Source organism: Panthera leo, chromosome B4, assembly GCF_018350215.1.
Source record: "Panthera leo isolate Ple1 chromosome B4, P.leo_Ple1_pat1.1, whole genome shotgun sequence".
Taxonomy (NCBI): domain Eukaryota; kingdom Metazoa; phylum Chordata; class Mammalia; order Carnivora; family Felidae; genus Panthera; species Panthera leo.
The window spans coordinates 16,087,969-16,115,265 of record NC_056685.1 but is presented as its reverse complement, the minus strand read 5'-3'; the positions used below and the strand labels follow the sequence as shown (position 1 = coordinate 16,115,265).

The window sequence follows — 27,297 nt, the reverse complement described above, 5'->3', positions numbered from 1 at the left end:
CACAAGTTCTTATTCCAACCCACCTCAACAAACTACTGTGGGCTTCAAAGAAAGCAAGACAGAGCTTTAAGAGGGGGCTCTTTTCTATCAAATCCTCTCTACTCCCACTCATCTCCCATCATACCACTCTCAGCCATTCAGTTTCTATGTGAAGTTACAACGTCTAAAAATAAACTATCTTAGGCTGGAAGGTAAATGAAAAACTAAGGCGTGAAATCTCCTTAATCTTCAGACACAAATATCACAGGGCCATGCTACCATGCTTTCTTTTGCAATTCAGACTTTTCCAGTTTCCCACAGAAAACACAGACTGCAGAAATGAAGCTTTTAAGGCAATTCTGGAAAGGATACAGTCTTTAAATACATTGTATCAGCAGTCACTCTTCAACCTAACCTAACCTAAGTGAATTAATAAAATGTTTCATTCTTGCTCATTCATCTTATTGAAAAAGTATCCAGAAAGCAAAAGCCCTCTACCTACAGTGCCATATGTTCATATGGAGTGCTGAACAATACCGACCCTTATGATTCATCCTGTGACCAATACTGTCAGACTCAATCACCATCTCCATGTATATTACAATGACACTATGGAAAAAAAGTTCAACAGGTAGCAAGTAACTCTGCTGATAATGCTTTCATTAACTAATGTTATGCCATCATTTTCACTTTGGCTTTTATGAATTTTCATAAGCTAAGTTTTACCAAGTCTTATATATAAAACAAAGCCACAAAAGGTCACCATCAAACTAAATCTTTATGACTACCAAATCAGCTTTCACATGTTAGTTGTTTTTATTTACAAATATCTACAAATGGGTAGAACTCTGAACACAGAACAACTTTCTATGTAAAAAGTCATAAATAAATATTAGATAAAAATAGTAAGAGACACTTACATCACATTTGTCATTCACGTTCTTAATGACTGTGTCTCAGGTATGAAAAACTGGAATTTACAATTTTGTTTACTAAAATCCACTGTTTTACTCTAATGATATATATTCATTGTTTTGTTATCTAGGTCAAAGCTCGCATTCAATATTTAGAGCTGGCCTCTGTGGCAAATTATGTATTCCAAAGATACCCACAATAGTAACTCCCTTCCCACATGCTCTTGTATGAAGTGACTATGACATTTCCTATCAAGAGGTAGTTTACTAACCCTCCTCCTGAATCTGGGCTGACCTCAGTGACTTGCTTGATCAACATAATGTAGTAAAAGTGATATTGTGAGACATATAGTTCATAAAAAGCTGTGTAGACTTCACCTACATCTTAGAACATTTGCTCTTAGGATGCTCCCTCTGAGATCCCAGCTACTATTCAGTGAGAAACTCAAGCCACATGTACAGGTTTTGGTTAGTGTTTCAAGTGACAGCTCCAGCTGAGGTCCTAACTGACTGCCAGCCATCAATTGCCAGCCATATTGAGCATCATCCCACTCAGGCCTTCAGATGACTCCAGTCCCAGCCATCAGGTGACTGCAAGTTCATGAGCGACCTCAAGCAAGAAGTGCCCAGCTGTTAACCCACAGATCCATGACATATAATACATGTAATGCAAAATATGTGCAATACATAATACATATACTATATAATACAATATATAATACATGTATTATAATATATAATACATGTATTATAATATATAATACATGTATATCAATACATATTGATACTTCAATATCAGATTGGCATGTCTTGATTCATGACTTTAACTTTCAAATAACTGTTCGTTTTAAGTGCCTAAGAATACAGCACAAAGAAGTGAGAAAAAATAAAATTGGGAGTAAAAACCCAATTTTGAATTTTGCCTCTGCTACTACTTTTGGAAAAGTCACATTAAAAATCTCAGTGCTTGGGGTGCCTGGGTGGCTCAGTCAGCTGAGTGTCCAACTCTTGATTTTGACTCAGGTCATGATCCCAGGGTCGTGGGATCCATGCTTAGCATGGAGCCCAAGATTCTCTCTCTCCCCCTCTCCCCCTCCCCCACCACTTGCATGCAATGCTTACTCTCTGAAATAAATTTTAATTTTTTTATATAAATAAAAAATAAAATATCAGGGCTTTAGCTTCCTCATCTATGAAATGATCTCTACAGTCACGAGGATTCTACAGGTCCTAGCTATAAAATATATGGTGTTTTAAAAACTGCAGTAAAATCCAAAAGTAAAATCATTGTCTAGGACAAATAAAGACGAAAAAATGAGATTGAATCAGAACCCTATGCTAGTCAAGGACTTGGCTCCTGCTACTATCCCCACTTCCTCAATCATCATCTTCTTTCTCCCCTTACAATGGGTCATTCTCTTCGGGATAAACAGATGTTATATTTAATACAGTCCACCATTAAAAAGAGAAAATTCCTATCAAACAGCCAGTTAAAGAAAGGCTCCACTTAAACAGTAGCCAAAAGGACAAAATATCTTATAAGACACTTCACCAAAAATGTTCAAGACTATAAGTGGAAAACTTTGCAACACTACTAAAAAATACGAAGATACGCTATGTTCTTGAATAGGAAGATTTAGTATCATAGAACAATTTATTAATTCAAAACAAAGCCAATTTAAAAAGAAACAGTTTTGTTTTTAAACTAGTCAAGCCAATCCCAAAGGTTTATATGGGGACAGCAGGAAGGGGAAGGAGTATTTAGAAAAACTTCAAGGGGGGGGGGGGGGGGAGGCAGAAAAGGAAATCTAGCCCTGTCAATTACTGAAATGTAGTCTAAGGCTTTAATAATTGAAATCAGGTGGTAGCAGCACCAATGAAACAAAAGATAAAGTTCTAAAATAGTTGGGGTAATATACACAGTGTATATATATGTAAAGGAGCATAATATATAAAGGCAGTATTTCAAATCAGACAGGAAAAAGATGGATTATACAAAAAAATGGCGCTGGAATTTTAGGTACCCAAACAGAAAAGAATAAAGTTAGAGCCATACCTTATACTACATAAGAGGATATTCCAAATAGATCAAAGATTTAAATGTAAAAAACGAAACCACCAATACAGAGACTTTGGAAGACAGTTTGGCAGTTTCTTTTTTTTTTTAATTTTTTTTTTTTTAACGTTTATTTATTTTTGAGACAGAGAGAGACACAGCATGAACGGGGGAGGGGCAGAGAGAGAGGGAGACACAGAATCGGAAGCAAGCTCCAGGCTCTGAGCCATCAGCCCAGAGCCCGACGCGGGGCTCGAACTCGCGGACCGCGAGATCGTGACCTGAGCTGAAGTCAGACGCTTAACCGACTGAGCCACCCAGGCGCCCCAGTCTGGCAGTTTCTTACAAAGCCAATCATAGTCTTCCAAATGATCCAGCAACCATGCTCCTAGGTATTTACCCAACTGAATTTGAAAGCCTGAGTCCACACACAAAACACCTGTACCTGAATATATTTCATATTGGCTTTATTCACAGTTACCAAAAACTGGAAGGAATCAAGAAGTCTTTCAATAGATGAATGGATAAACAAAACTACAGTGCACCCATAAAATGGAATATTATTCAGAAATAAAATGAAGTGAGCTATCAAGCCATGAAAAGACACAGATGAAACTTAAATGCCTTTTGCTAAATAAAAGAAGCCAGTATGAAAGGCTACATATTATATCATCTCAATTATATGACATTTTAGTAAAGGCAGCATTATAAAAGCAGTAAAAAACCCAAACCAAAACAATGGTTGTCAAAGGTTCAGAAAAAGGGAGAAAAGGAATGAACAGCTGGAGCACAGGACCTTTTCAAGATGGTGAAGCTATTCTGTGTGATATTGTAATGACAGATACATATCATTAAAGATTTGTCAAAATCCATAAAAGTGTACAGCACAAAATGAGACTTTATGGAAACTGTGGACTTTAGTTAATAATAATGTATCATTACTGATTCACTACTTGTAACATATGTCCCACACAATGCAAGATGTTAATAATAGGGGTAGCTTCACGTAAGGGATAGGGTAGGTATACAGAATTCTTTGTTCTGTATGCTCACCTTTTCTGCAAATCTAAAACTGTATTGGGGCTGTGCTGACAGCTCAGAGCCTGGAGCCTACTTTAGTTCAGATTCTGTGTCTCCCTTTCTCTCTGCCCCTCCCCTGCTCGTGCTCTTTCTCTCTCCCTTCCTCAAAAAAATAAACATTAAAAATTTTTTAAACTGTATTTAAAAACCAAAGTCTATTAATTACGAAAGAAACAAACAAACAAAAAAAATGAAACCACAAAGAAAAAATGAGTTAATTCCAGTAAAGCCTGAGAGAGGGAAAGTCCTATACAATTCATAATTCTACAAACCATAATAATCATATAAAATTAAAATCTTCTAAATGGAAAAACAACAAAGTCAAAAGAACAATGTAACATACATATACACATATATACACATAAATTATAGACAAGGTCTGTCCCTAATGTATCAAAAACTATAAGAAATGAAAGGATATGTATAGACAGTTCACAGAAAAGGAAACATAAAAAGCTCTTAAACATAGAAAAGGATGTTCAACTTTGCAAAAGATAAGAGTGAAACCTTCAACTCTATGGAAGACTGACTATCCCATGATGAGCCCACAGTGATGTATATGGAAGGGATGAATTACTATATTGTACACCTGAAATTTATATAACACCGTATGTCAAGTGAAATTTAGTTAAAAAAAAAAAAGAAGAAAAAAAGACTATCCCATCTGAAGCCTCTTCACCTTTACGGACAGGGCTCAAAAGAGAGCCCCAACTACTCCTTCCCAGGTCTCAAAGGTTCCATCTGCAAAGGTCTAGAGCAAGTCTTAGGCACTCAACTTTCTCTACTAAACAATAATTGAGAATTTGAGAACACATGTCTATTATTCCTATTTCCCAGTGCCTGAAGAGAAGCTCCAGACTATTCTTTTCATCATTAAACAGCTCTGCCTATGCATTACTTTCCACCTTCTGAAACTTCTCCACTCTGTCCTCTAGAATTCACAGTCTGTTGTCAACAAAAGCCCTGCTCCTCAGGCCTTTTGCTCTACAGAAATCTGGCTAGGGACGACACTACTCTTACTATATATGGGCATTCTTTGCCCCCTTTACTACTTCCAAATCATTCTCCCTCCCTCTTTCCTAAAACAGTCCAGTTTTCATCAGGTCAGACTATCTTCTTAATGCAATTATTTAAAAAACCTCAATTGCCCCCTCATCCCTCAATGATTTTAACTCCTGGCTCCCTACTACTCTGTCCAACATCACTCCTGTCTTAATTCTCAGAGATGTTAATTACTACACAGGTGATGTTCCCAATATCTTGTCTTTTCAACTTCTATCCCACCTTATTAACTACCATGGTCATAATCCTAGACCATATTATTGCCAATAAATGAAAAACCTCTATAATCTCAATTTCAAGCATTCCAACTAGCACTTCTATTTTTCTAACTCACTCACTCTCTTATATCCAACTCTGTACTCATTTAGGGCAAATCACCTCTTCTCCAGCTACCCTGTGTACCTTTCAAGTTCTTAAAAAGCACTAAGCTTGCAGGAATTCATGTAGATGTTACTCCCTCTGCCTGGGACTTCTTGCTTTCAGCTCTTTGCTTCTTCTCAGCTTTAAAGTCATAGCGTAAATGTTACCCCTTCACAGTAGAGCTTTCCTAAAAAATCTAAGTAGGTCTCCCCTTTTATTCTCCACTAAAGCACTCTGATCACTATCTCCTTCACTTGTTATCTATTTCTACCTTCCACAAGTAGACTGTCACCACAGCTGATGACAAAGGCTATATTGCTTTATTTACCACTGCATACTTGAAGCATTATACCTGGCCAGTACTCACTGTTTTGTCAAATAAAAGAAAAAATGACTGATGCCATCAATAACAGTTGGCTACCATTCTTTAAAAAAGCACTTAAAAGACCTTGAAAATTAAGGGTATTGAAAGACATCTGTTTCTCTACTGGACTGAAAATGTGTGAGTCAGAGATTATTTTTTCCTCAAAAATATCAGGAAATATTCTATCCATTCCCAGTTGAAAAACAGAAACAGTCACAGCCCAAGTCAAGATGATACAGACAAAATTAAAAGCATAAAAATTTTAGCAAATTCTTTTCCAAAGGCCCCTATTTGTATTTTTCACAAAACGTCAGTAATGACTATCATTATCCTTCTAATTCTATAGGAATAAATCAATGATTTACTACCTAAACAGATCCCTTAGCCAAGTAAAGAGAAAATTTGTATCATGTTTTCCACATTCAGTCAACTGTATCTTTGTCTAAAGCCAAGCAAACACAATTCAGACATAAAGTAATACCAGAAATCAATCTGGATGCCAATTTCTGAACTTTAATTTTAACTTGTTATTGTGGGCAATCAAGACCTACCCTTCACATTTATTTTTCACATGAGAATATAGACAAATCAATTAAAACTAACAGACAAAAGCTATTCATTATGTGAAGACATGTTAAGGAAAACTGCTACCATCATTCAAAGTTCTCTTGATTCTAAACTGACTTTTCAGTCCATCATATGACCTCAATGGCTAGGCATTTTTCAGTACTTACTCATACACTGGAACCACACACTAAAAATCATGTGAATATCTTAGGAAGTCAGAAAAAATTTTAAAAATGTTCTTTAAGGTTTTAAATCCAGCATATTCAAACATTTCAGGCTTAAAAAAACCTTCAATAACCTTATATGAAGCAAACAGTAATAACATCTACTAGGCTTCCTGAGATTCATACAACTATTTACAATCATTAATTAAATAATTTTAGTTAGCAATTATTAAAGTGTGTTAAATATTCTACATATCACTAATCAAAAATTGATGTTAAACTAGAAAATGATTTCTAAATTTGTCTATTTAACAAGCAATGCATTACTAACAGACATTAAAAGAAATACATTTCTAAGGCTACCAGGATATGTTAATGAATTAACTAAAAATGTCGAATAGTATATACAATATGTTCATTATATATAAATGGGAAATAAATTCATATTTCAGTAAAGAAACAACAGAAAGATACAAAAGAAACAAAAGTGGTACCTATGGAAGATGGGGAGAAAAACAGGGATGGCCATTAGACTTATCAATGTCATCTTTTTAAGTTTTAATTTTTGAGCCAAAATAGATCTATTTTTAAAAGAAAAAAGTACAGGGACACCTGCATGGCTCAGTGGGCTAAGCAACCGACACTGGATTTCAGCTCAGGTCATGATCTCATGATTCATGGGGTAGAGCCCCACATCAGGCTCCAAGATGACAGCTTAGAGCCTGCTTGGGATTCTTTCCCTCTCTCTCTGCCCCTCCCCTGCTTGTGTACTCTCTCTCTCTCTTCCCCTCAAAATAAATAAATAAACTTAAAAAAAAAAAGTATGTATTTTATACGAGCACATGTATTTCCTGAAACCAACACACATAAATACACTCACACATATATACGTATGGTTTAAAGGATAGAACAACAGGACTTTTAAAAGAGAAATCATTATGGAAGATTTTTCAAAACATTGGAAGCTGTGTTTCTGGGTCACAGTTCTGACTAAATTTAGACAATTTCACAATGATGGCTCTTTTTCTTCCCCTTAAGACTTGAAAATATTTTCAAAACTGCCATAACTTTAAAATAGATGAAAAGTTATCTATTCATCTATTTGAATAGATTCAATCTATTTGAATAGATAGATTTTTTTGGTTAAAAAAAAAAGAAGAAGAAAAGGATTTGTGGGGGGTAGGTGGGGGAAGAAAGACGATATAAATTATTTTATTTGTGCACTAAATAATTCTACAATACACTGATGGTTAGAAATCATTTTGATAAAAATATCAAAGCTTACAGAAAAAAAAAACTTTCCCTAAAGTTCCGTGCACAAATCCCCAAATCCACCCTCTTAAATAGATCTGTATATTTTATAAAATTAGATTAACACCAAATGGCAATGCTTTCTTAAAAAATCTAGACTGTTGCCTAGTACACAAAAAAGCTTATGAAATGCATTCCAATCCATAACTACCCTCTACTTCAACCTACCCGACCTAAATTTGTCTCAGGAAATGTCACATCACATGGGTGTAGTTTCAGGAACACCCCCTCACACCAATCTTCTGTAAAGCGCAACCAGGTATCTAGAATACCTCACTGACAACCCACAGTAATGTCCAATATTCTTATGCTACCATCAGCAATCATAACTAAACATATGATTAAGCTAAACAAACGTAAACCAGATCTCAAGTTCTGCATATACACTAACTACAAAATTATTTCAGAGATTAAAAACAAATTTTAAGTGGTTACCAGATGCTTGGGGGAGAGGGATATGAGTTTTCTAGTAAACAGTTTCCGCTGGGCATGACAAAGAGTACTGGAGATGGATAGTGACGCTAACCCCATAACAATGTGAATGTACTGAATGTCACCAAACATGCCACAAAACAGTTAAACTTATAAATTTTATGGTATACTGTATGTATTTTACCACACACAATAAAAGCAGACAAGCAAAGAAAAGAAGTATGAACACCACCGTAAGTATCCCATAGTTTACTACTCACCTGAGAAGAACTTGAATAATTTTCTACTACTAAGTCGATCTGAGACTATCTAACACAATTTGTAACAATTCTTCTTAGGCATGTAGGTACAACACAATAATTTCAGGGGCCCACAAAAATGTTTTATTTTAAAAGGAAAGGAAAACAATGAACTTCTGAGGCAAAGAAAATGTTTGGATGTGTAATAATATATTGTCTTTATAACAACACAGTCATAAAATAGTTTTATTAATTTTCATGGAGAAATGGACCCATGAAGGCAAAAGTGCCCAGGGCCTGTGAAAAGTCCTAATAATGGCCCTAATTACTTCCTATTATGAAATTACCAAGTTACAACAAAAAGTGAAATGCACCTGGATAAATATAAAACATTATTCTTAAAGAGAAATCACACATGAACAAATATTAAGAGTTTGAAATTTTTTTTAAAGCTCAATAATATCAGAATAGCATCTCAATTACTATTTAATCCTTTTCAAACAATTCTTTATTAATGAGAGCTGTGAAGACATATTACATTTATATAAATAAACAAATGCTTGGAAATTAACTTAATGAGGATTTAAAGGAATCAGAAAGGAATAAATGTTAAGGGAGGAAATACAAGTGGAAGGAAAAGAGAGAAGAGGAAAGGAGAAAAGACTACTTGAAAGGACAAACAGAACTAGGGATGCCTGGGTGGCTCAGTTGGTTGACTGAGTTGGTCTCAGTTGGTGACTCAGTTGTCTGACTTCGGCTCAGGTCACAATCTCAAGGTTCATGGTTTTGAGCCCTGCGTTGGGCTCTGTGCTGACAGCTCGGAGTCAGGAGCCTGCTTCCGATTCTGTGTCTCCCTCGCTCTCTCTGCCCCTCCCCAACTTGTGCTCTGTCTCTCTCTCAAAAATAAACAAAAAAATAAAAAGCACAAACAGAGCTACACTTCATTGTTTAAATTAGCAAAGTTGAAAATACTCCCTAAGTAAATTCATAAAAATTGCACAATGTCAATTAAAATGCCCAAAAGAGGAGCATGTGGGTGGCTCAGTCAGTTAAGCATATCTTGATTGTGGCTCAGGTCATGATCTCTTTGTGGGATCGAGCCCCACGTCAGGCATTGTGCTGACCGCACAGAGCCTGCTTGGGATTCTCTCTGCCTCCCTCTCTCTCTCTGCTCCTCTCCCGCTAGCTCTAGTACTCTCTCTCTCTCTCAAAATACATAAACACTTTTTTTAAATGCCCAAAAGATAGCTGAAATATTAACGAATATAATGACAGCTATCTAAAATAAATACGAAAAAAAAATGAGCATGTGTCTAAACTACTGATATTATATTTAAAAAACACAAATGGAACACAGCTTTTAAAGTTACAAACTAAGACCTTTTTTGAATTCTATGAATTATTTTTATATATTTATTTTTTAACATAATTTATTGTCAAATTGGTTTCCACACAACACCAGTGCTCATCCCAACAGGTGCCCTTCTCAATGCCCATCACCCACTTTCCCCTCTCCCCCACCCCCCATCAACCCTTATTCTCAGTGTTTATAAGTCTCTTATTATTTGCCTCCCTCCCTCTCTGTAACTTTTTTTCCCCTTCCCCTCCCCCATGGTCTTCTGTTAACTTTCTCTAGATCCACATATGAATGAAAACGTATGGTATCTGTTCTTCTCTGACTGACTTATTTCACTTAGCATAATACCTTCCAGTTCCATCCACATTGCTGCAAATGGCCAGATTTCATTCTTTCTCATTGCCAAGTAGTATTCCATTGTGTAAACAAACCACATCTTCTTTATCCATTCATCAGTTGATGGACATTTAGGCTCTTTCCATAATTGGGCTCTTCTTGAAAGTGTTGCTGTAAACATTGGGGTACAAGTGCCCCTATGCATCAACACTCCTGAATCCCTTGGGTAAATTCCTAGCAGTGTTATTGCTGGGTCAGAGGGTAGATCTATTTTTAATTTTTTGAGGAATCTCCATGCTGTTTTCCAGAGCGGCTGCACCAGTTTGCATTCCCACCAGCAGTACAAGAGGGTTGCCATTAAATTAAGACATATTAAATATATAAGGACAACATAGATGGACCTTGAGGGCATTATGCTAAGTGAAATAAGTCAGAGAAAGACAAATACTATATGATCTCACCGATATGTGACATCTAATAAAACAGAACTCACAGCAATAGAGAACAGGTTCACGGTTTCCAGAGGTGGGGAATGGGGGTGAGGTGAAGTAGGTGAAGGTGGTCAAAAGGTACAAAGTTCCAGTTACAACTAAGTTCTGAGGATGTAATTACAGCATGGAGAGTACAGTTACAATAGTTTATTGTAATTTTAAAGTTGCAAAGGGAGTAGACTTAAAAGTTCTCACTACAAGAAAATAATAGGGGAAAGAATAACAAATAAACGTTACTAGGAAAATAATGTTAACACGAAGAAAAACAAACTGATCTCTTCAGCTTCATTGTACATTACACAGAATTTCAGATAGATTATAAATTATTTAACTGGAAAAATATGAAATATTTCTAGTAATGACAGGGAGTTTAATCTTTGCATTTCAAGCAACTAACCCATTATAAAAGGTGACTACAAAACGGAATACCGAATTTATCTTTATCAACATAAAAAGAAAACTGACAGAATGAAGAGAAGAGGGACTTAGTAACTGAAATGCCAGATAAAACTTGTATCTCCAAAATATACAGGGATGCAGCTAGGTTGATACCTAGTGTTTAAGGGACAAACTGTCACAAAACTGGAACTTGAGTCAAAAAGAGGTAAAGTTGCACCCAGTTAACCACATGCCAGGTAGGACTATAAACATTTTACACACGTTAACCAATCTCACACTGACAATTCGCCCCCTACATAGGAGATGCTATTTTTATTCCTCCATAGCAAACAAGGAAAGTGGTCAGAGCTCAGGTGTGAACCCAGGCAGTGTCACTCCAAAGTCCATGCTCTCAACCATTCAGCTAGCTGCTTCTTTCCTCTGCACAACAAAAATTCACGGACCTGTCTACTCTACAAATCTAAGCCTACCAGATAGATATAAGTTACTACAACACAAAACAACACAAAAATAAGAGTGATTTTGATAGAGTGTTTTGAGGATTCACAGGACCGTGATATGATCCGCAGCAAAGGGGATAAAGAAAGCCTCTAGGAGAAATGGTATCTACATTGGGCCTGCAAGGATATGAGACACAGAGACAGAAAATGGGAGAATAAAATATTTCACACTAAAGGAATAGAATGACCAAAAGCATTAAACTAAGGTAGAAAAGCACTGGCAACTGAAAAGCTTGAGTTGAAAAAAATGATACTCAGGGGAAAAATAAATGGAAAATAAGAGAGTCAGATGCCTAGAGGGAGGTCAGACTTAACTGAGCGCAGAAGGGAGGGGAGTAACATGGGAGGAGTTGTTTATGGTAACGAGATATAAGAAGTGGACAGAAAAAAATGGAAATAGAAAGAAACATCAGAAGGTTAATTCACTAGTCCAGGCACGGTAGCGAATGTCTCACGTAAAATGGGGCCAACAGAAATAGAGAAAAAGGAATAGATCCGTAGCAAACAGTAGCTACTCCAATTCCAATTAAATTAAGGAACTAACAGGGTCAGGACTCAGGTCAGAAAAGGACTCAGCATGCTAATATGTAACAACAACAAAGGGGATATGGATGAGGCCACATGTGGAGGCCTCGCTTTGGGGAACTTGGCTGTTCTGGGGACAAGGGCTGCATGTTACCGGCCAAAAAGGGCTTGACTGAAGGGGTAGAAAGACCTTGAAGACAAACTGCCCCTGCCTGGTTTGGCTATGCTCAAGAAGTTAACTGAGGAAACTTCAAAATATCAACACTTTTGAGAGATACTATGGAGGCAGACTGACAGAATTTCTCAACAATATTAACATGGAGGTGACTCTGAGGTTTTAAGAACAAATGAAATAATCTTGTCATTAACAGAGACAGGGAACAAACGAGGGGAAAAAAGGTTTAAAGCAAAAAGAGAGATGACTTCAGGTTTCTACATGTTGAGATGAAAGCTTATACACTATCATGTCCAGAAACAATGATGTGTCCTCAAGACTAGTGCTAGAGTGAGAAAAATCACAACTGAAAATAGAGATGTCACCCATATAAAGATATAAAGAAGCTGTAAGATTTAAAACAAAAAAGTACTAGAAAAGAAAAAAGTATTAGGGAAAAAAATGGATCAAAGAAAGTTTAAGGAAGCATATATTTAGAAGGGAAGGAAGGAGAGCCAAAGAAAGCATCATCAGAGGATTAAGATTAGCACCACAAGAATCAAGTATAATACAGCAATGCTCTCTTACATTTTTCACAACCAAGTACATAAACAAGACAGTATTTTTGTGGCACAAAGGGGTAAATGAGGCTACTAATAACCTGACATTATTAGCCCAGGAATTAAGGAAACTATTAATCTGTATACCAGTTGTTAATCCATTTGCTGTATTGAAAGCTCTGTATTAGGCTTTATGCCAAAAAGTTTAGGATTATACTGTCCTAAAACTAACTTTCATAGCCACTCTTTTCAATTAGGTGCAATGTTGCAGATATGACAAAGAAGAAAAGAACTGAAAAATAACCATGAAACTTGATAGCTGAGAAATCACTAATGGTTTTAAAAATCAGTGGGATGGGGCACGTGGGTGGCTCAGTCGGTTAAGCGTCCGACTTCAGCTCAGGTCAAGATCTCGCGGTCCGTGAGTCCGTGAGTTCAAGCCCCGCATCGGGCTCTGGGATGATGGCTCAGAGCCTGGAGCCTGCCTCCGATTCTGTGTCTCCCTTTCTCTCTGCCCCTCCCCCGTTCATGCTCTGTCTCTCTCTGTCTCAAAAATAAATAAACGTTAAAAAAAAAAAATTAAAAAATAAAAAAAATAAAAATCAGTGGGAAAAGCTAGACTTCAGGAAGCAACTATGGACAAGGGTAATTAAAATAGCAACATTGTTACCAGTCATGTTACCCTAAATGGTCATAAAGAGTAACTTAAATGGGATGATTCCTCAAATCTTGCCGGCCAAAAATTCTCAAACTAATTTGTAATATGCTCTACCTCGTGGCTCTCATTTTATTCACATTAATAAAGAGAATAAATAAAGCTCCTTTGAAACTCTGCAACACTTACCCAGTGCGAGACTGACCGACTTTGTCACAAATATCCAAAATGAGGCCCCAATCCTCAGCAGTATTCATCTCACTGGTTGCTTTCTCTGTGTATTATGGAAAGAAAGCATAGACATATCATTTTAAAAAATCTTTAAGAGGTAAATGATCACAAATTACTAAACTGTGATAAAATCAAGTATCAGCAACAAATAGGAATGGCTGCCAGGAGTGTGTTCAATGAAATGTTCAAGTCCATCTTTAAAAGGGGGTAGGAGCACCTTTACTGTCTATTACAACCATTTTCCCGATAAACACTTCAGTTGCTTGTTACTTAATATAATAAATAGGCCACTGATACTTATTTATAAAAAAACTACATACAGGTCTACCCTTTTCCACACACAGAAAGACTAAAATAAGAAATACCTTCATTATCAAATAATTCTTAGCTTTACTTGCCAGTGAAGAAACATGACAAATCTCTACCAAAATGTTTCAGGTAATTAAATTATATGATTTTGTTGATTTTCGTGTCTGACATGGGGAAGGGGGAAAAATGAACAAAAGAAAACCAAGCTTTAACTGATTATTTTCCATTAAATAAAAACTTGACAAACTAAATTAAAAACATCAACAGAGGTACCCCATACATTGAGTCCGTCATCTCACTAAGCTCCCTCCCTTAATTACAGCAAAAGGATTTTTGAAGCAAACACACAATGACAAGAAAAACATGAGCAACAATTCCTCAAAAACTATATAACAATATAAGCATGTGGCACCTACTTAGAAGACCCAAAAGAGGTGCGTCATATACTGGCAGTAACAAAAGAGCTTAAGAACCAGCCTGTTTTCCACCACCGAATTCTCAGAAAAGTCATGTCCTAGTAGCAGAAGGTAATGCCTACAGCTGACAGTGGAGAAGAAAGGACTTAGGGAGAATGGGTTAATGTTCTGGGAAATGTAGGTAGGTACCTACTTTGCCTTCCTTATTCGAAAGCTCTTGCAACCACTTCTCTCCCACCCACCTGAGTAAATGAATGATTTGCTTTCCGAAGATAAAGAAAGGTTTCCTTGATAAAGAGACATCAGGCACAGTTGACACATAAGCACCCAAAATAAGGAATTACTTCTAGTTTCCAGTACAGCATTTAAGGAACTTGGAAGTTACCACTCCAACCAAGTAAAAAGCTATTAAATAAAGTGAAAACAACTCTTCTTAGATCCCTCAGAAGTGGGATCACAGGACAAATGCTGTCCCAAAAATCAGAGACACACAGATAGATGGATACATAGAAAAACAACAGAGCAGAAACCCATGAGCAGAAACGTCACCAGAAACCAGTACCATAAATCTAAATTTTTAACAGCCAAATTGCTGGAAGCTAAATGTGCACAATTCTGAGTTAAAATCCAAAGGGGCCCGGACACAAGAGAGTTACTGCATTTTTGCGAATTTTACTTCCATAAGCTCTGCCAGGATCTCAAGGTGAACACCAGAGAAAATTTTCTATTTTTCAGCAGGGGAAGGGAGACGATAACCACGGTGAAATACACCAGAGCATTCTCTTCTTAACAAGGCCTACCTGTTAATTATTTTAACTAGCACCTAACCAACTAGTGTTTTACCAGAGATTAACCCACCTAGGGTAAAGGAAATTCCCAACTCCAGTCTGCTCCAGCCTTCATGTTTGTAAGGGGATTACCCAATTGCAGCCCATCTGGCAATCCTTTCCCACCTAAGAGGGAGGAAAAAGCTGAGCATGGGAGAAATTCACACCTCAGGGGCAAAGGCTCATTTTAAAAGACTACCTACCCACCAAACTACAGAACACTTCTTCTTACCTAACATCTTACCATTACAACTTGTTTAGCTTTCAGCAAGCCACAGTATAAAACAAAAATCACAGTTTGAAGAGTAAATATTAGAACCAGATTCACACATGACAGGAAATGTTGGAATTATCAGACAAGGAATTTTAAAAGCTCTGATTAATATGCTAAGAGCTCTAAAGGAAAAAGGAGAGAATATGCAAGAACATATTGTAAGCAAAGAAATGGAAAAAAAGCAAAAAAAAAATGGAAATTCTAAGAAAGAATCAAAAAGAAATGCTAGAGACCAAAAACAGTCTAATAGAAATGAATGCCTGTGATGGGACTCATCAGCAGACTTGGACATGGCTGAAGAATGAATCTCTGGACTTGCACATATGTCAAGAAGAACTTCCAAAACTGAAAAGCAAGAGAAAAAAAAAAGATGACTGGAAGAAAAAAAAAAAAACAAAAAAAAAACCTGCAACAGATCATCCAAGAACTGTAGGAAACTACAAAAAGTCAAACGTAGACATAATTCAAACAGCAGAGAGGAGGGGTGCCTGGTGGCTCAGTTGATTAGACATCCAACTTGGGCTCAGGTCATGATCTCAAGGTTTGTGAGTTTGAGCCCCATGTCAGCCCCCACCCCAAAATAAACATTAGAAATAAAGAAATAGCAGAGAGGAAAGAAACAGAATACTTGAAGCAAAAACAACTCAACATTTCCCCAAACCGATGTCAGACATCAAACCACAGGTCCAGGAAGCTCCAAGAACACCACGCACAATAAATATCAAAAAACTACACCTAGTTACATCATTTTCAAGCTGCAAAAAATCAATGATAAAGAAAAAAATATAAAAAGAAATCAGCAGAAAAAAATACCTTGTCTAAACAGGAGTAAACATAAGAATTACATCTGACATCTCAGAAACCCTGCAAACAAGGAGGAAATAGAGTGAAATAGTTAGCAATGAGAGAAAATAACCATCAACCTATTATGTACCCTGTGAAATTATTCTTCAAGAGGAAAGCAGAAATAAAGACTTTCTCAAAGAATCATTAAAGAAATCTGTTGCCAATAAACTCACCTTGCAAAACAAATGTTTAAAAAAAGAGCTCTTCAGAGAGAAGAAAATGATATAGGATAGGGTGTATGTGTGTTTCCATAAAAGTGAAATAAATGACAGCAAGGATATCAGGAAAAGGAGAGAGGAACTATGAATATTTCATTATTCGTTTCACTTGTCTGCACTACCAGTGAAGTGGTATGTTATTTGAAAGAGCAACCACTAAAAATAGCAAAAATAGAAGTTAATTAATATGCTACAAAAGTGAGAAGACTGAATCATATGAAATGTTGCCTTAAAGTCACAAAAGGCAAAAAAAAAAAAAAAAAAGTGGAAGAAAAAATAGGAAAAAATAACAAGGGCTACAACTAGAAAACTGTAACAGATATGGTAGATATTAATCCAACAATACCACATTAATGGTATTGTTAATGGTCTAAATTTAATGGTCTAAATACAAATATTATCAAAGTGATAAAAAAAAAAAAACAAGATGCAACATATTTTGTCTACTGGAAGCCCACTTTAAATACAAAGACACGTAAACATTAAAAATAAAGAGATGGAGAAAGAGATACTATGCTAACATCAATTAAAAGAAAGTGGGAGTAGCTACATTAATTTTAGACAGAGCAGATTTGGGAGCAAGTAAAGTTACCAGGGATAGAGGCATTACATAAGGTAAAGGGTTTAATTCTCCAAAAAAGACCTAACATCCTTACTATGTACATGCCTAATTACAGAATGTTAAAATAACAATGTCAAAAAGTAACAGAACTGCAAAGATAAATAAATGAAGCCACTAATATAATTGGAGAGTTCAACAGCCCTCTATCAAAAAAATGGACAAATCCAACAGGCAGAAAATCAGTAAGGACAAAGTTAAATGCAACAATACCATCAGACAATTGAACATAATTGGCATCTACAGACTATCCAACAACAGCAGAATACACATTCTTCTCAAGCTTACATGAAATATTCACCAAAATACACTGCATGGCCATAAAACACACGATAATAAATGTTAAAAGATTAGATATCTTACAATGTCTGCTCAAGGACCACAATGGAATTAAATGAAAAATTATTAACAAAAAATAGCTAGAAAATCACAAAATATATGGAGATTAAATAACATGCTTCGAAGTAATACACAGTCAAGGAAGAAATCTCAAGAGAATTTTAAAATATTTTCAACTAAATGAAAATGAAAGTACGACATACCAAATTCGTATGATACAGTTGAAATCTATGCATACTGGAAAAGTTTACAGCTTTGAATGCATACATTAGAAAAAAGAGCAAATTAAATCCAAAGTAAGCAGAAGAAAAGAATTAGAGCAGAAATCAATGAAACTGAAAAAAGAAAATAGAGAAAAATCAATACAACCAAAAGTTGGTTCTTTGAAAAGATCGATAAAATTGATAGTTGAAAAAGAAAAAAATAAAGAGAAGATACAAATAACTAATATCAGAAATGAAGGAGATGTTACTACAGATCTCGCAAACATTAAAGTAATACGAACGTTACTATGGCTCAATAATATTGAGAGGATCATGGGAACCTCCAATTTATAGCCAATCAGTAAGAAGCACAGGTCATATCCTAGACTTTGATTGGCATCTGAAGTGGAGAGTGAGGACATTCTTGTGGGACTGAGCCCTTAACCTGTGGGATCTGACATTATTTCCAGGCAGATAGATAGTGTCAGAATTGAGTTAAATTAGTGGGACACTGGTCAGTTATCCACTGAGAAGCAGAGAGCTGCTCAGCAGTGTTGGAAAACCACAAATGAGAATTATGAATAACTCTATGCCCACAAATTTAATAACTCAGATAAAGTGGATCAATTCCTTGAAAGACACATCTGTCACAGTATACACATACAAAAAAAAAGACAATCTGAATACCACATTTAAAAAACTGAACCAATAGGGGTGCCTGAGTGGCTCAGTGAGTTAAGTGTCCAACTTCAGCTCAGGTTATGAGCTCATGGTTTGTGAGTTCGAGTCCTGCATCAGGCTCAGAGCTCTCAGCTCAGAGCCTGGAGCCTGGATTCTGTGTCTCCTTCTCCCGCTTGCACTCTCTCTCTCACAAAAAAAAAAAAAAAAATAAAAAATAATTGAACCAATAATTAATAACCTTACAAAACAGAGAGCATCAGGCACAGAGAAGTTAATGTTAAATTCTACCAGACATTTAAAGAAAAAATTATACCAATTATCTCCAATCTCATCTGGAAGACAGAAACAGGAAATCATTCTATGAAAACAATACTACCCTACTACCAAACCAGACAAAGACATTACTAGGAAAAAGAACTATAGACTAGAATCTCTTATGAACATAGATGCAAAAATTCTTAACAAGATATTAGCAAATCAAATCCAACAATATATAAAAAAGAATTACACTTCACAATCAAATGGAATTTATCCCAGGTATGCAATTCTGGGTCAGTATTCAAAAATCAATAAATGTAATCCATCTCACTGACAACTAAAGAAGAAAAAAATCACATGATCTTATCAATAAACTCAGAAGCATCTGACAAAGTCTAACAACTCAGGATAAAAATTCTCAGCCAACTAGGAATAAAGGGTACTTCCTCAACTTGATAAAGAACATCTACAAAAACATCTATAGTTAATATATTTCATGGTGAGACACTAGTAGCTTTACCACTAAGATCAGAAATAAGGCAAGGATATCTTCTCTCACCATACCTTTTTGCCACCATACTGGAAGTCCTAGCTAATGCAAAAAAAAAAAAAAACAAACAAAAAACAAACAGATATATATATTATATATACATATATATATATATATATAAAATATATACACATCACATACACACACACACACACATATATATATATAAAGTACTCAGATTAAGAAGGAACAAATAAACTTGTCTTTCTTCACAGATGACATGTTCATCTATGTAGAAAATCCAAAAACATCATCAACAACAAAAATTCCTAGAAATAATAAATGATTTTGGCAAAACTGTAGGATACAAGGTTAATTATAGAAAAGTCAATAGCTTTCCTAAATAAGAGCAACAAACGAGTGTCAGTTTAAATTAAAAACACAATACCATTTATATTAGCACTCAAAAAAATAAAATACTTGGGGTGCCTAGGTGGCTCAGTCATTTGGTTAAGTGTCTAACTTCAGCTCAGGTCATGATCTCTCGTTCCATGAGTTTGAGCCCCGCGTCAGGCTCTGGGCTGATAGCTCAGAGCCTGGAGCCTGCTTCTGATAGCTCAGAGCCTGTCTCCCTCTCTCTCTGCCCCTCCCCTTTTCACACTCTATCTCACTCTCTCACAAATAAATAAACATTAAAAAAATAATAAAATAAAAATGAGTATAAATTTACAGAATACGTGTAAGATCTATATGAGAAAAACTACAAAACTATGATGAAAGAAATCAAAGAATTAAATAAATGGAAAGATATTCCATGTTCAGGGATATTTACAGCAGATTTATTCATAATTCCCAAAACTTGGAAACAACCATGACATACTTCAGTAAATGAATGGATAAAATAAGGTACATTAGAATAATGAAATATTATTCAGTGCTAAAAAATAAAAATGAGCCATTAAAAGACACAACAAACTTTAAAGGCGTACTACTAAGTGAAAGGAGCCAGTGTGAAAAAACCAGATACTACATGTTTTTAACTATATGACGTTCGAAAGAAGGCAAAATTATGGAGACAGTAAAAAAAAAATCAGTGGTTGCCAGGAGCTGGAGGGAGGGGAAGAGAAACAGGTGGAGCACACAGGTTGTGTGGGGCAGTGAACTACTCTGCATACAACGGTAGACACATGTTATTATGTATTTGTCAAAACCCTTGGCAGATACAACACCAAAAGGGAATGCTAATGTAAGCTGTGGAATTGGGGTGATGATGACGGGCGTATGTGGGTTAAGAGACTACAACAAATATACCACTTTGCTGCAAGATGTTGATAGTTGGGGAGGCTGTGCGTATGTGGGGGCAGGAGGGATATAGGAAATTTCTTTACCTTCTGCTGAATTTTTCTGTGAATCTAAAACCACTCTAAAAAATAAAGTCCATTTTTAAAAAATTAATAAATAGATGAATTAAGCAACTGCATTAATGCTGATACTTGCTGTGAAAAAAAGAGTTTAACACAGAGGCCTTCCTGACTGGTATCCTTTAAAGGGCCTGCTTATAAGCATTGTCTGTGTACAGGAACTTGGGTTTAAGGAGAAAGTTCCCACCATTCACAGAACTGAGAAGACTGACTCCTTATGTCTAAACTGGTTGTACAAACGTACAAACACTATGGTTTTTGCTGAATACCTGCTTTCCTTGTGGGAGTTTGGGTTACGTGCCAAGTAGAGTATGCCTACAAGATCAGCTCCCAATAAAAGCCCAAGCACTGAGTTTCTAATGAACGTCCCTGGATGCAACATTTCATACATGTTGTCACAACTCACTGCTGGGGCAATTAACTATATCCTATGCAGAGGACCCAAGGAAGCTTGTGTCTGGTTTTCCCGGACTTCATTCGTGTGCCCTTTCCCTCTGCTGACTAAACTTTGGGTCCCTTCACTGTAATAAATCGTAGCTGTTCTATGTTGAGTCCTATGAGTCCTGGTGAATTCTAGAACTGGGGGGCTGGGAGTGGGTGGTCTTGAATCCTACCCCCGCCCTGCATCAAATATCTGCCCTCTGAGAAATTATTCTATTCTACCCCCTCACCTTCATTTGTACCTTCACCTTACAGGACTGCTCTCTGGGGATTCCAGGTCAGCCCAAGAGGAAACACCTAAACACACTCAAGATCATGATATGAAGGGGTAGAGGGAAGTTCCACAGTAAAAGGCATACCACAGCAACCTATAATGAAGTTCAGTTTATAAGGCCTAACCACATGATTACAGCTTCTGAAGTGTTTTCTATTTCTCTGGTATTAACCATGGGCAAACAACCAAGGATTATCACCTATCTGAGAGAATCTTCTAACATACAAGATACAAGAAAAGACAAAACAAATACAGAAAGCAAAAAAAAAAAAAAAAAAAAAAAAAAAAAGAAAGAAAAAAGAAAAAGAGAAAAAACCAAAATAAGGCAAGTTAGAATAAACAAGAGCCTATGTAGGAGGGAAAAAATTTCAAAAGAAATCTGAAACAAATTCTGTACAGAAGTAGACATAATCTGTCTTGACGGGAGCACTGTAATTTAAGAACAGATAGTTTAAAAGACAGCATCATCATGATCCCAACTAACATTTTCATTTTTTTTAACCTAAGATGGGTTAGGAGTGAGAGGCCTGATCCACACCAAGATTCTTACCTGTAAGGGTTGGTCTTGGTGATGACAGTGAAATTCCTGCTCCCCACGTCCCCTCAATGCCCTGCAGCCTGGTTCAACAATGATACTCATTTCCTCCATTTTGATCTACTACTGAGAGCTGGAGGTCAGAGTTGGTTTAAAGCAGAAAAGAGCAAGCAGCCAACTCTGTCCAAATTCTTTGCAGGCTTACAACTTCTGATCCACAGCACAGCCCCAAGGGATAGAGCAACATCTACTAGTCAGTCACTGCCACCAGACGCTAGCAGTGAGTTGTCACCAACGAGTAGTGGGTACCTATACCTAATCATCCTACCATCTTCGAATAGGGAAAATAACAAAAGCAGGTTATTCACACAAATGAATTCCTTGTATAAGAATACAAATGTCCAATACATCTGAGATCTTGGTTAGGTAACTTATTTGCAGGAAATTACAAAATTTGGACAGACATTCAACAAAATGGAATAAGTTTCTAATCTATGCCAGGCTCCATCTGAAGTAGCTTCGACTCTAAAAAAAGAAATGAAACCAGCCGATAGAGACCTAAATAGATGACAGAAAAAGTGTCACAGAAAAAAATGGAAAGCCCAAGCAAGCTTAAAAAAAGGTAAAGACCTGGGGGGGGGGGGGGGGGGGGGGGAGAGAGAAAGAGAAACCAGAAAGGCTTCTTGATATACTTAGAAACTAAGAAGAGAACAGGATTAATAGCAAACTTTTTTGTTTCTATTTAAGTATAGTAAATATACAGTAAATACAGTAAAGAGTGAAGTTATAAAAACAGAAGAGAAGCGTAACAAAGAATCTAGGCTAGATACAATAGAGACTATGTTGTGAACGGTTGGAATCACTCAAAAACCTAAAATACAAGATGTTGTGTTTGTCTTAATTCAACAAACAGAGAGCCAATAAAGTTTCCAGCAAATAAATAACCTAACCAGAGCTGGACTTTCAGACAAAAATGAATACTACCCATATGTGAAAATAGTTTGAAAGGGGAAAAGAAGAAAACAGAATGAGAAATGAACAGTACTTTGGAAACTAAACAGGTTATTTAGAAAGCAAATGTTGAAATGCTATTTAATTTCATTTGGGCTGTGGGTATGCCAAGAGGATAACTGAGTCAAATTTACCTGTCACTGTTCAAGCTTACATAATATACTGTAAATCCCTTGAAAACAACAACCATTTCTATTTTGGGCAGTTTTTTCAATATTCATGTTCTCAGCCTACGTAATTAATAAATACTAAACTTACACAATCACAACATGAATCCATAAGAGTCACAGAAACACAGAGACCTTTAATAGCATCTACTTCAATAATTTTCAAATTTTACTTTTCAGTACAGGAAACCCTCCACAATGTAACTGTGATGCTACCTAGCAGAAGCTCGTTCTGTTCACAGTTGTGGGCACAGAACTCCACAAGTTTCCCCGCACTTCACACACAAGCAACAAGCTCAGGGGTTCCCAGGTCAAATGCACTTCTGATCAACTGGCTACAAATTCAAGGGTTCCCATTATCCCCCTCAGGTTCATTAATTCACTGTAACAACTCAGAACTCAGAAAAGTACTTATGATTACAGTTTTATTACAACAGATACAAATCTGTACAAGCCAGTAAAGAGATTCTTGCACAGGGTAAGGTCTGGAACAATCCCAAACCCAACGCCTCTGTACCCTCAGGACACATCATCCTCCTGGAACATAAATGTGCATCACCAACAAGGAGGCTCAACCAAGATTTGGTGTCTAGAGCATTTACTGGCATTTCGTTACGAAGTTATGAAGCCACCTCCTGGAACTCAATCTCCAGGCCTCCTACTCCTCCCTGGGGATCTGGCTAATATCATATGATTCAAAGTCTCAACCATCTAATCACAAGGTTAAGCTAGAGTGACCAGCTTCCATGCTGAGTCATCTCATTAACATAGACAAAGATCACAGACTCTCATTCAATATTCTTTTATAAGAAAATCTTACCTTCAAAGAAACTCAGTTGTAAACCAAATCCAAGTAGAACTGCTCTAATTGAGGAGACCCAGCGAGACCCAACCTCTATTAGACCCTCCTCTAATTGAGGAGACCCTATGGATCCCCAACCCCTATGAAACCAAAGAAAACTGAGTGACTCATCCTGATCAATATCCTCCAGTCTAACATTTACTTCATCTTAGAAAAGGAAATCAAGTCATTACTTTGATCTGATAGTGTATTTAAATAATTTATTCATCATCCTTACTGACTGGTAGCCAAGCAAGCCTTTTAAAAAACATAGTGCACTTATGCATTTAAAAACATAGCGCAAAAACAAGAAAACACTTAAATTCTACCATCTTATTTAAAAATATAATAGCTAAGCTTATTAAAACTTAACTTATGGATGCCTGAGTGGCTCAGTCAGTTAAGCATCTGACTCTTGATTTCGGCTCAGGTGATGATCTCACAGTTCGTGAGTTCAAGCTCTGCATCAGTGTGCAGCCTTCTTGGGATTCTCTCTCTCTCCTTCTCTCTCTCTCTCTCTGCCTCTTCCCTTCTCATATGCAAGCGTGCTCTTTCTCTCTTTCAAAACAAATAAACTTAAAAAAAAAACTTACTAAAACGTCAATAGTTAACTAGAAATGATATTTTTATGTCGGATCAAATATAAACTGCTTATAACCATTAACAGAGTATGATCTTACAGTTCTGAATTAAGTTGTACCCAGGAGTACGTCAGCAGATTTGATGAAAACTCGTGAACTACCTACCTTCTTACTCTCCAATGTATAAACAGGATCAGGATCTGACTCAAACTTCTACAGATCAGAAATGCAACGTATTTCAGAACTCTAGAACTATTCAAATTCTTTATCGATGCTGCCTCACAATCAACAAGAGCAATAGCACAGTTCTTCGTCATTGACAAAAACAGCGAATATTTTTAAATCGGATGAACAAAAACTATTAGTAACAATTCAACATGGTTTTGTGAACAGCAAAATCAAAACTATTTTCTAAGACAAAAACAGGGTTTGTAGGCAAGGTAAAAGTGACAAGCAAAAACAGAGACTTGCTTCTAAAGAATTCAAAGCTTCATAATGATCTCACTTTATCCTCAGATTATCCTCACCCTAATACAAAGCTCGTTTAATTGCACTTCACTTTATTGCACTCTGCAGATAATGCTTTTTCTACAAATTGAAGGTCTGTGGCAACCAAGCTTCGAGCAAGTCTATCAGCACCATTTTTCCACGTGTCACATTTTGATAATTCTTGCAATATTTCAAACTCTTTCATTATTATATTTGTTACAGTGATCTGTGATTAGTGATTATGATTTGCTAAAAGCTCAAATGATGGTGAGCATTTTTTAGTAATAAAGCACTTTTTAATTAAAATGTGTGCACTGGGGTGCCTGGGTTACTCAGTTGGTTGAGTGTCCGACTTCGGCTCGGGTCATGATCTCGCAGTTCATGAGTTCGAGCCCCACATCAGGCTCTGTGCTGACAGCTCAGAGCCTGGAGCCTGCTTCAGACTCTGTGTCTCGCTCTCTCTCTGCCCCTCCCCTGCTTGCACGCGCGCTCTCTCTCTCTCTCAAAAATAAATAAACATTAAAAAAAAATTTGTAAAAAAAAAAAAGATGTATTCTTTCTAGGAGTGATGCTATTGCACATTTAATAGACTATGGTATGTTATAAACATAACTTGTACATGCACCAGGAAACAAAAAAAATTCATTTGACTCACTTTATTGATATGTTCACTCTATTACAGTGGTCTGTAACCCAGCCCACAATACCTTCAAGGTATGCCTGAATACAAAGATTAGTGATCTTTGATGTTGCAACTGTTAACTGTTTTGGATCATCACAAATCACGTCCATAGTAAGACAATGAATTTAATAGATAAATGTGTATGTTCTGACTGTCCACTGAATGGCCATTCCCCCATCTCTCTCCCTCCTTCCCCCCCTCTCTCCGTGGCTCTCTCTCTCTCTCTCTCTTCTGGGGCCTTCCTATTCCCTGAGACACAAAATATTGAAATTAGGCCAATTAATAACTCAACAATCACCTCTAAGTATTCAAGTGACAGGAAGAGCCACATCTCTTACTTTAAATAAAAAACTAGATATGATTCAACTTAGTGAGGAAGGTATGTCAAAAGCTGAGAAAGGTCAAAAGCTAGGTGTCTTGAACCAAACAGTTAACCAAGTTGTGAATGCAAAGGAAAAGTTCTTGACAGAAATTGAAAATGCTACTCTAGTACTCCAGCACACAAATGATAAGAAAGTGAAGCAGCTTTATTGCTGATATGGAGAAAGTTTTAGTGGCTGGAGAGAGTATCAAATCAGCCACAACACTCCCTTAAGTCAAAGCCTCACCCCGAGGAATGTCCTCTCTTCAAATTCTATTAAGGCTGATAAAGGTAAGGAAGCTGCAGAAGTTAGAAGATAGCAGAGTTTTCATGAGGTTTAAGGAAAGCAGCCATGTCCAGAAGACAAAAGTGCAAGGTGAAACAGCAAGTGCTGAAGTATAAGCTGCAGCAAGTTATCCAGAAGATGTAACTAAGATAACGGAGGTGGCTACACTAAACAGATGTTCAATGTAGACAAAACAGCCTTATGGCAGAAGACGCCAATTCTGACTTTCATAGCTAGAGTGAAGTCAATGCTTAGCTTCAAAGCTTTGAAAGACAGGCTGACCCTCCTGTTAGAGGCTAATGCAGCTGGTGTCTAAATTGAAGCCAATGCTCGTTCATCATTATGGAAATCCTAGGGCCCTTAAGAACTATGCTAAATCGGGGCGCCTGGGTGGCTCAGTCAGTTGAACGTCCAACTCCCGATTTCAGCTTAGGTCTTGATCCCAGAGCCGTGGGATGGAGCCCCACGTCAGGCTCCACACTGAGCATGGAGCCAGCTTAAGATTCTCTCTCTCTTCCTCTGCCCTTCTCCCCCACTTGTGTGTGCTTGCTCGCTCTCTCTCTCTCTAAAATAAACATTTTTGAAAATTTAATAAAAGATTTGGGGAGGTAAGAAATGCTGACAGGATGATTGCCCATCATGTTCCGGCCATAGGGGGGAAAAAAGGTCAATCAGTTTGGAGATGTAATAGTTCATCAAAAAGAGCTAATGGAAAAAGCAAGACTTAAAGAAATTATTGTCTTTTTGAGATTATGGTTATCAATTTTTCAAAAATGTTTCATCTTATGTCCCTAGTCCCGCTGACCCCTAGAAACTGTGTTTACAAAGAAAAGCAATCTGAAGCTCTACTAACCAGAAAGGAATCAGTAGGCGTCAAAAGAACAGCATGGAAGCATCTCAGAGAAAAGCACAAAATAGAAATGAAAACCTAAAAAGCTATACAAAGAAAACTTTACAGGATAGATAAAATTAAAACAGAAGAAACAATGAGT

General features: G+C 36.7%; 1 protein-coding gene across 3 annotated transcripts in view; it reads right to left on the bottom strand.

Moving 5' to 3' along the window:
* The window catches only part of STAM (signal transducing adaptor molecule), a 76,661-nt gene that overhangs the window by 41,641 nt on the left and 7,723 nt on the right, over positions 1 to 27,297 (bottom strand). For 2 of the 3 annotated variants that reach the window (XM_042945028.1, XM_042945029.1), the window contains exon 2: positions 13,695 to 13,779. In XM_042945028.1, the coding sequence (XP_042800962.1) occupies positions 13,695 to 13,779 (85 nt within the window). Of the gene's footprint in view, positions 1 to 13,694; positions 13,780 to 15,319; positions 15,415 to 16,375; positions 16,428 to 27,297 lie in introns of those variants that run through there. The other variant, XM_042945030.1, reaches the window with a different exon arrangement.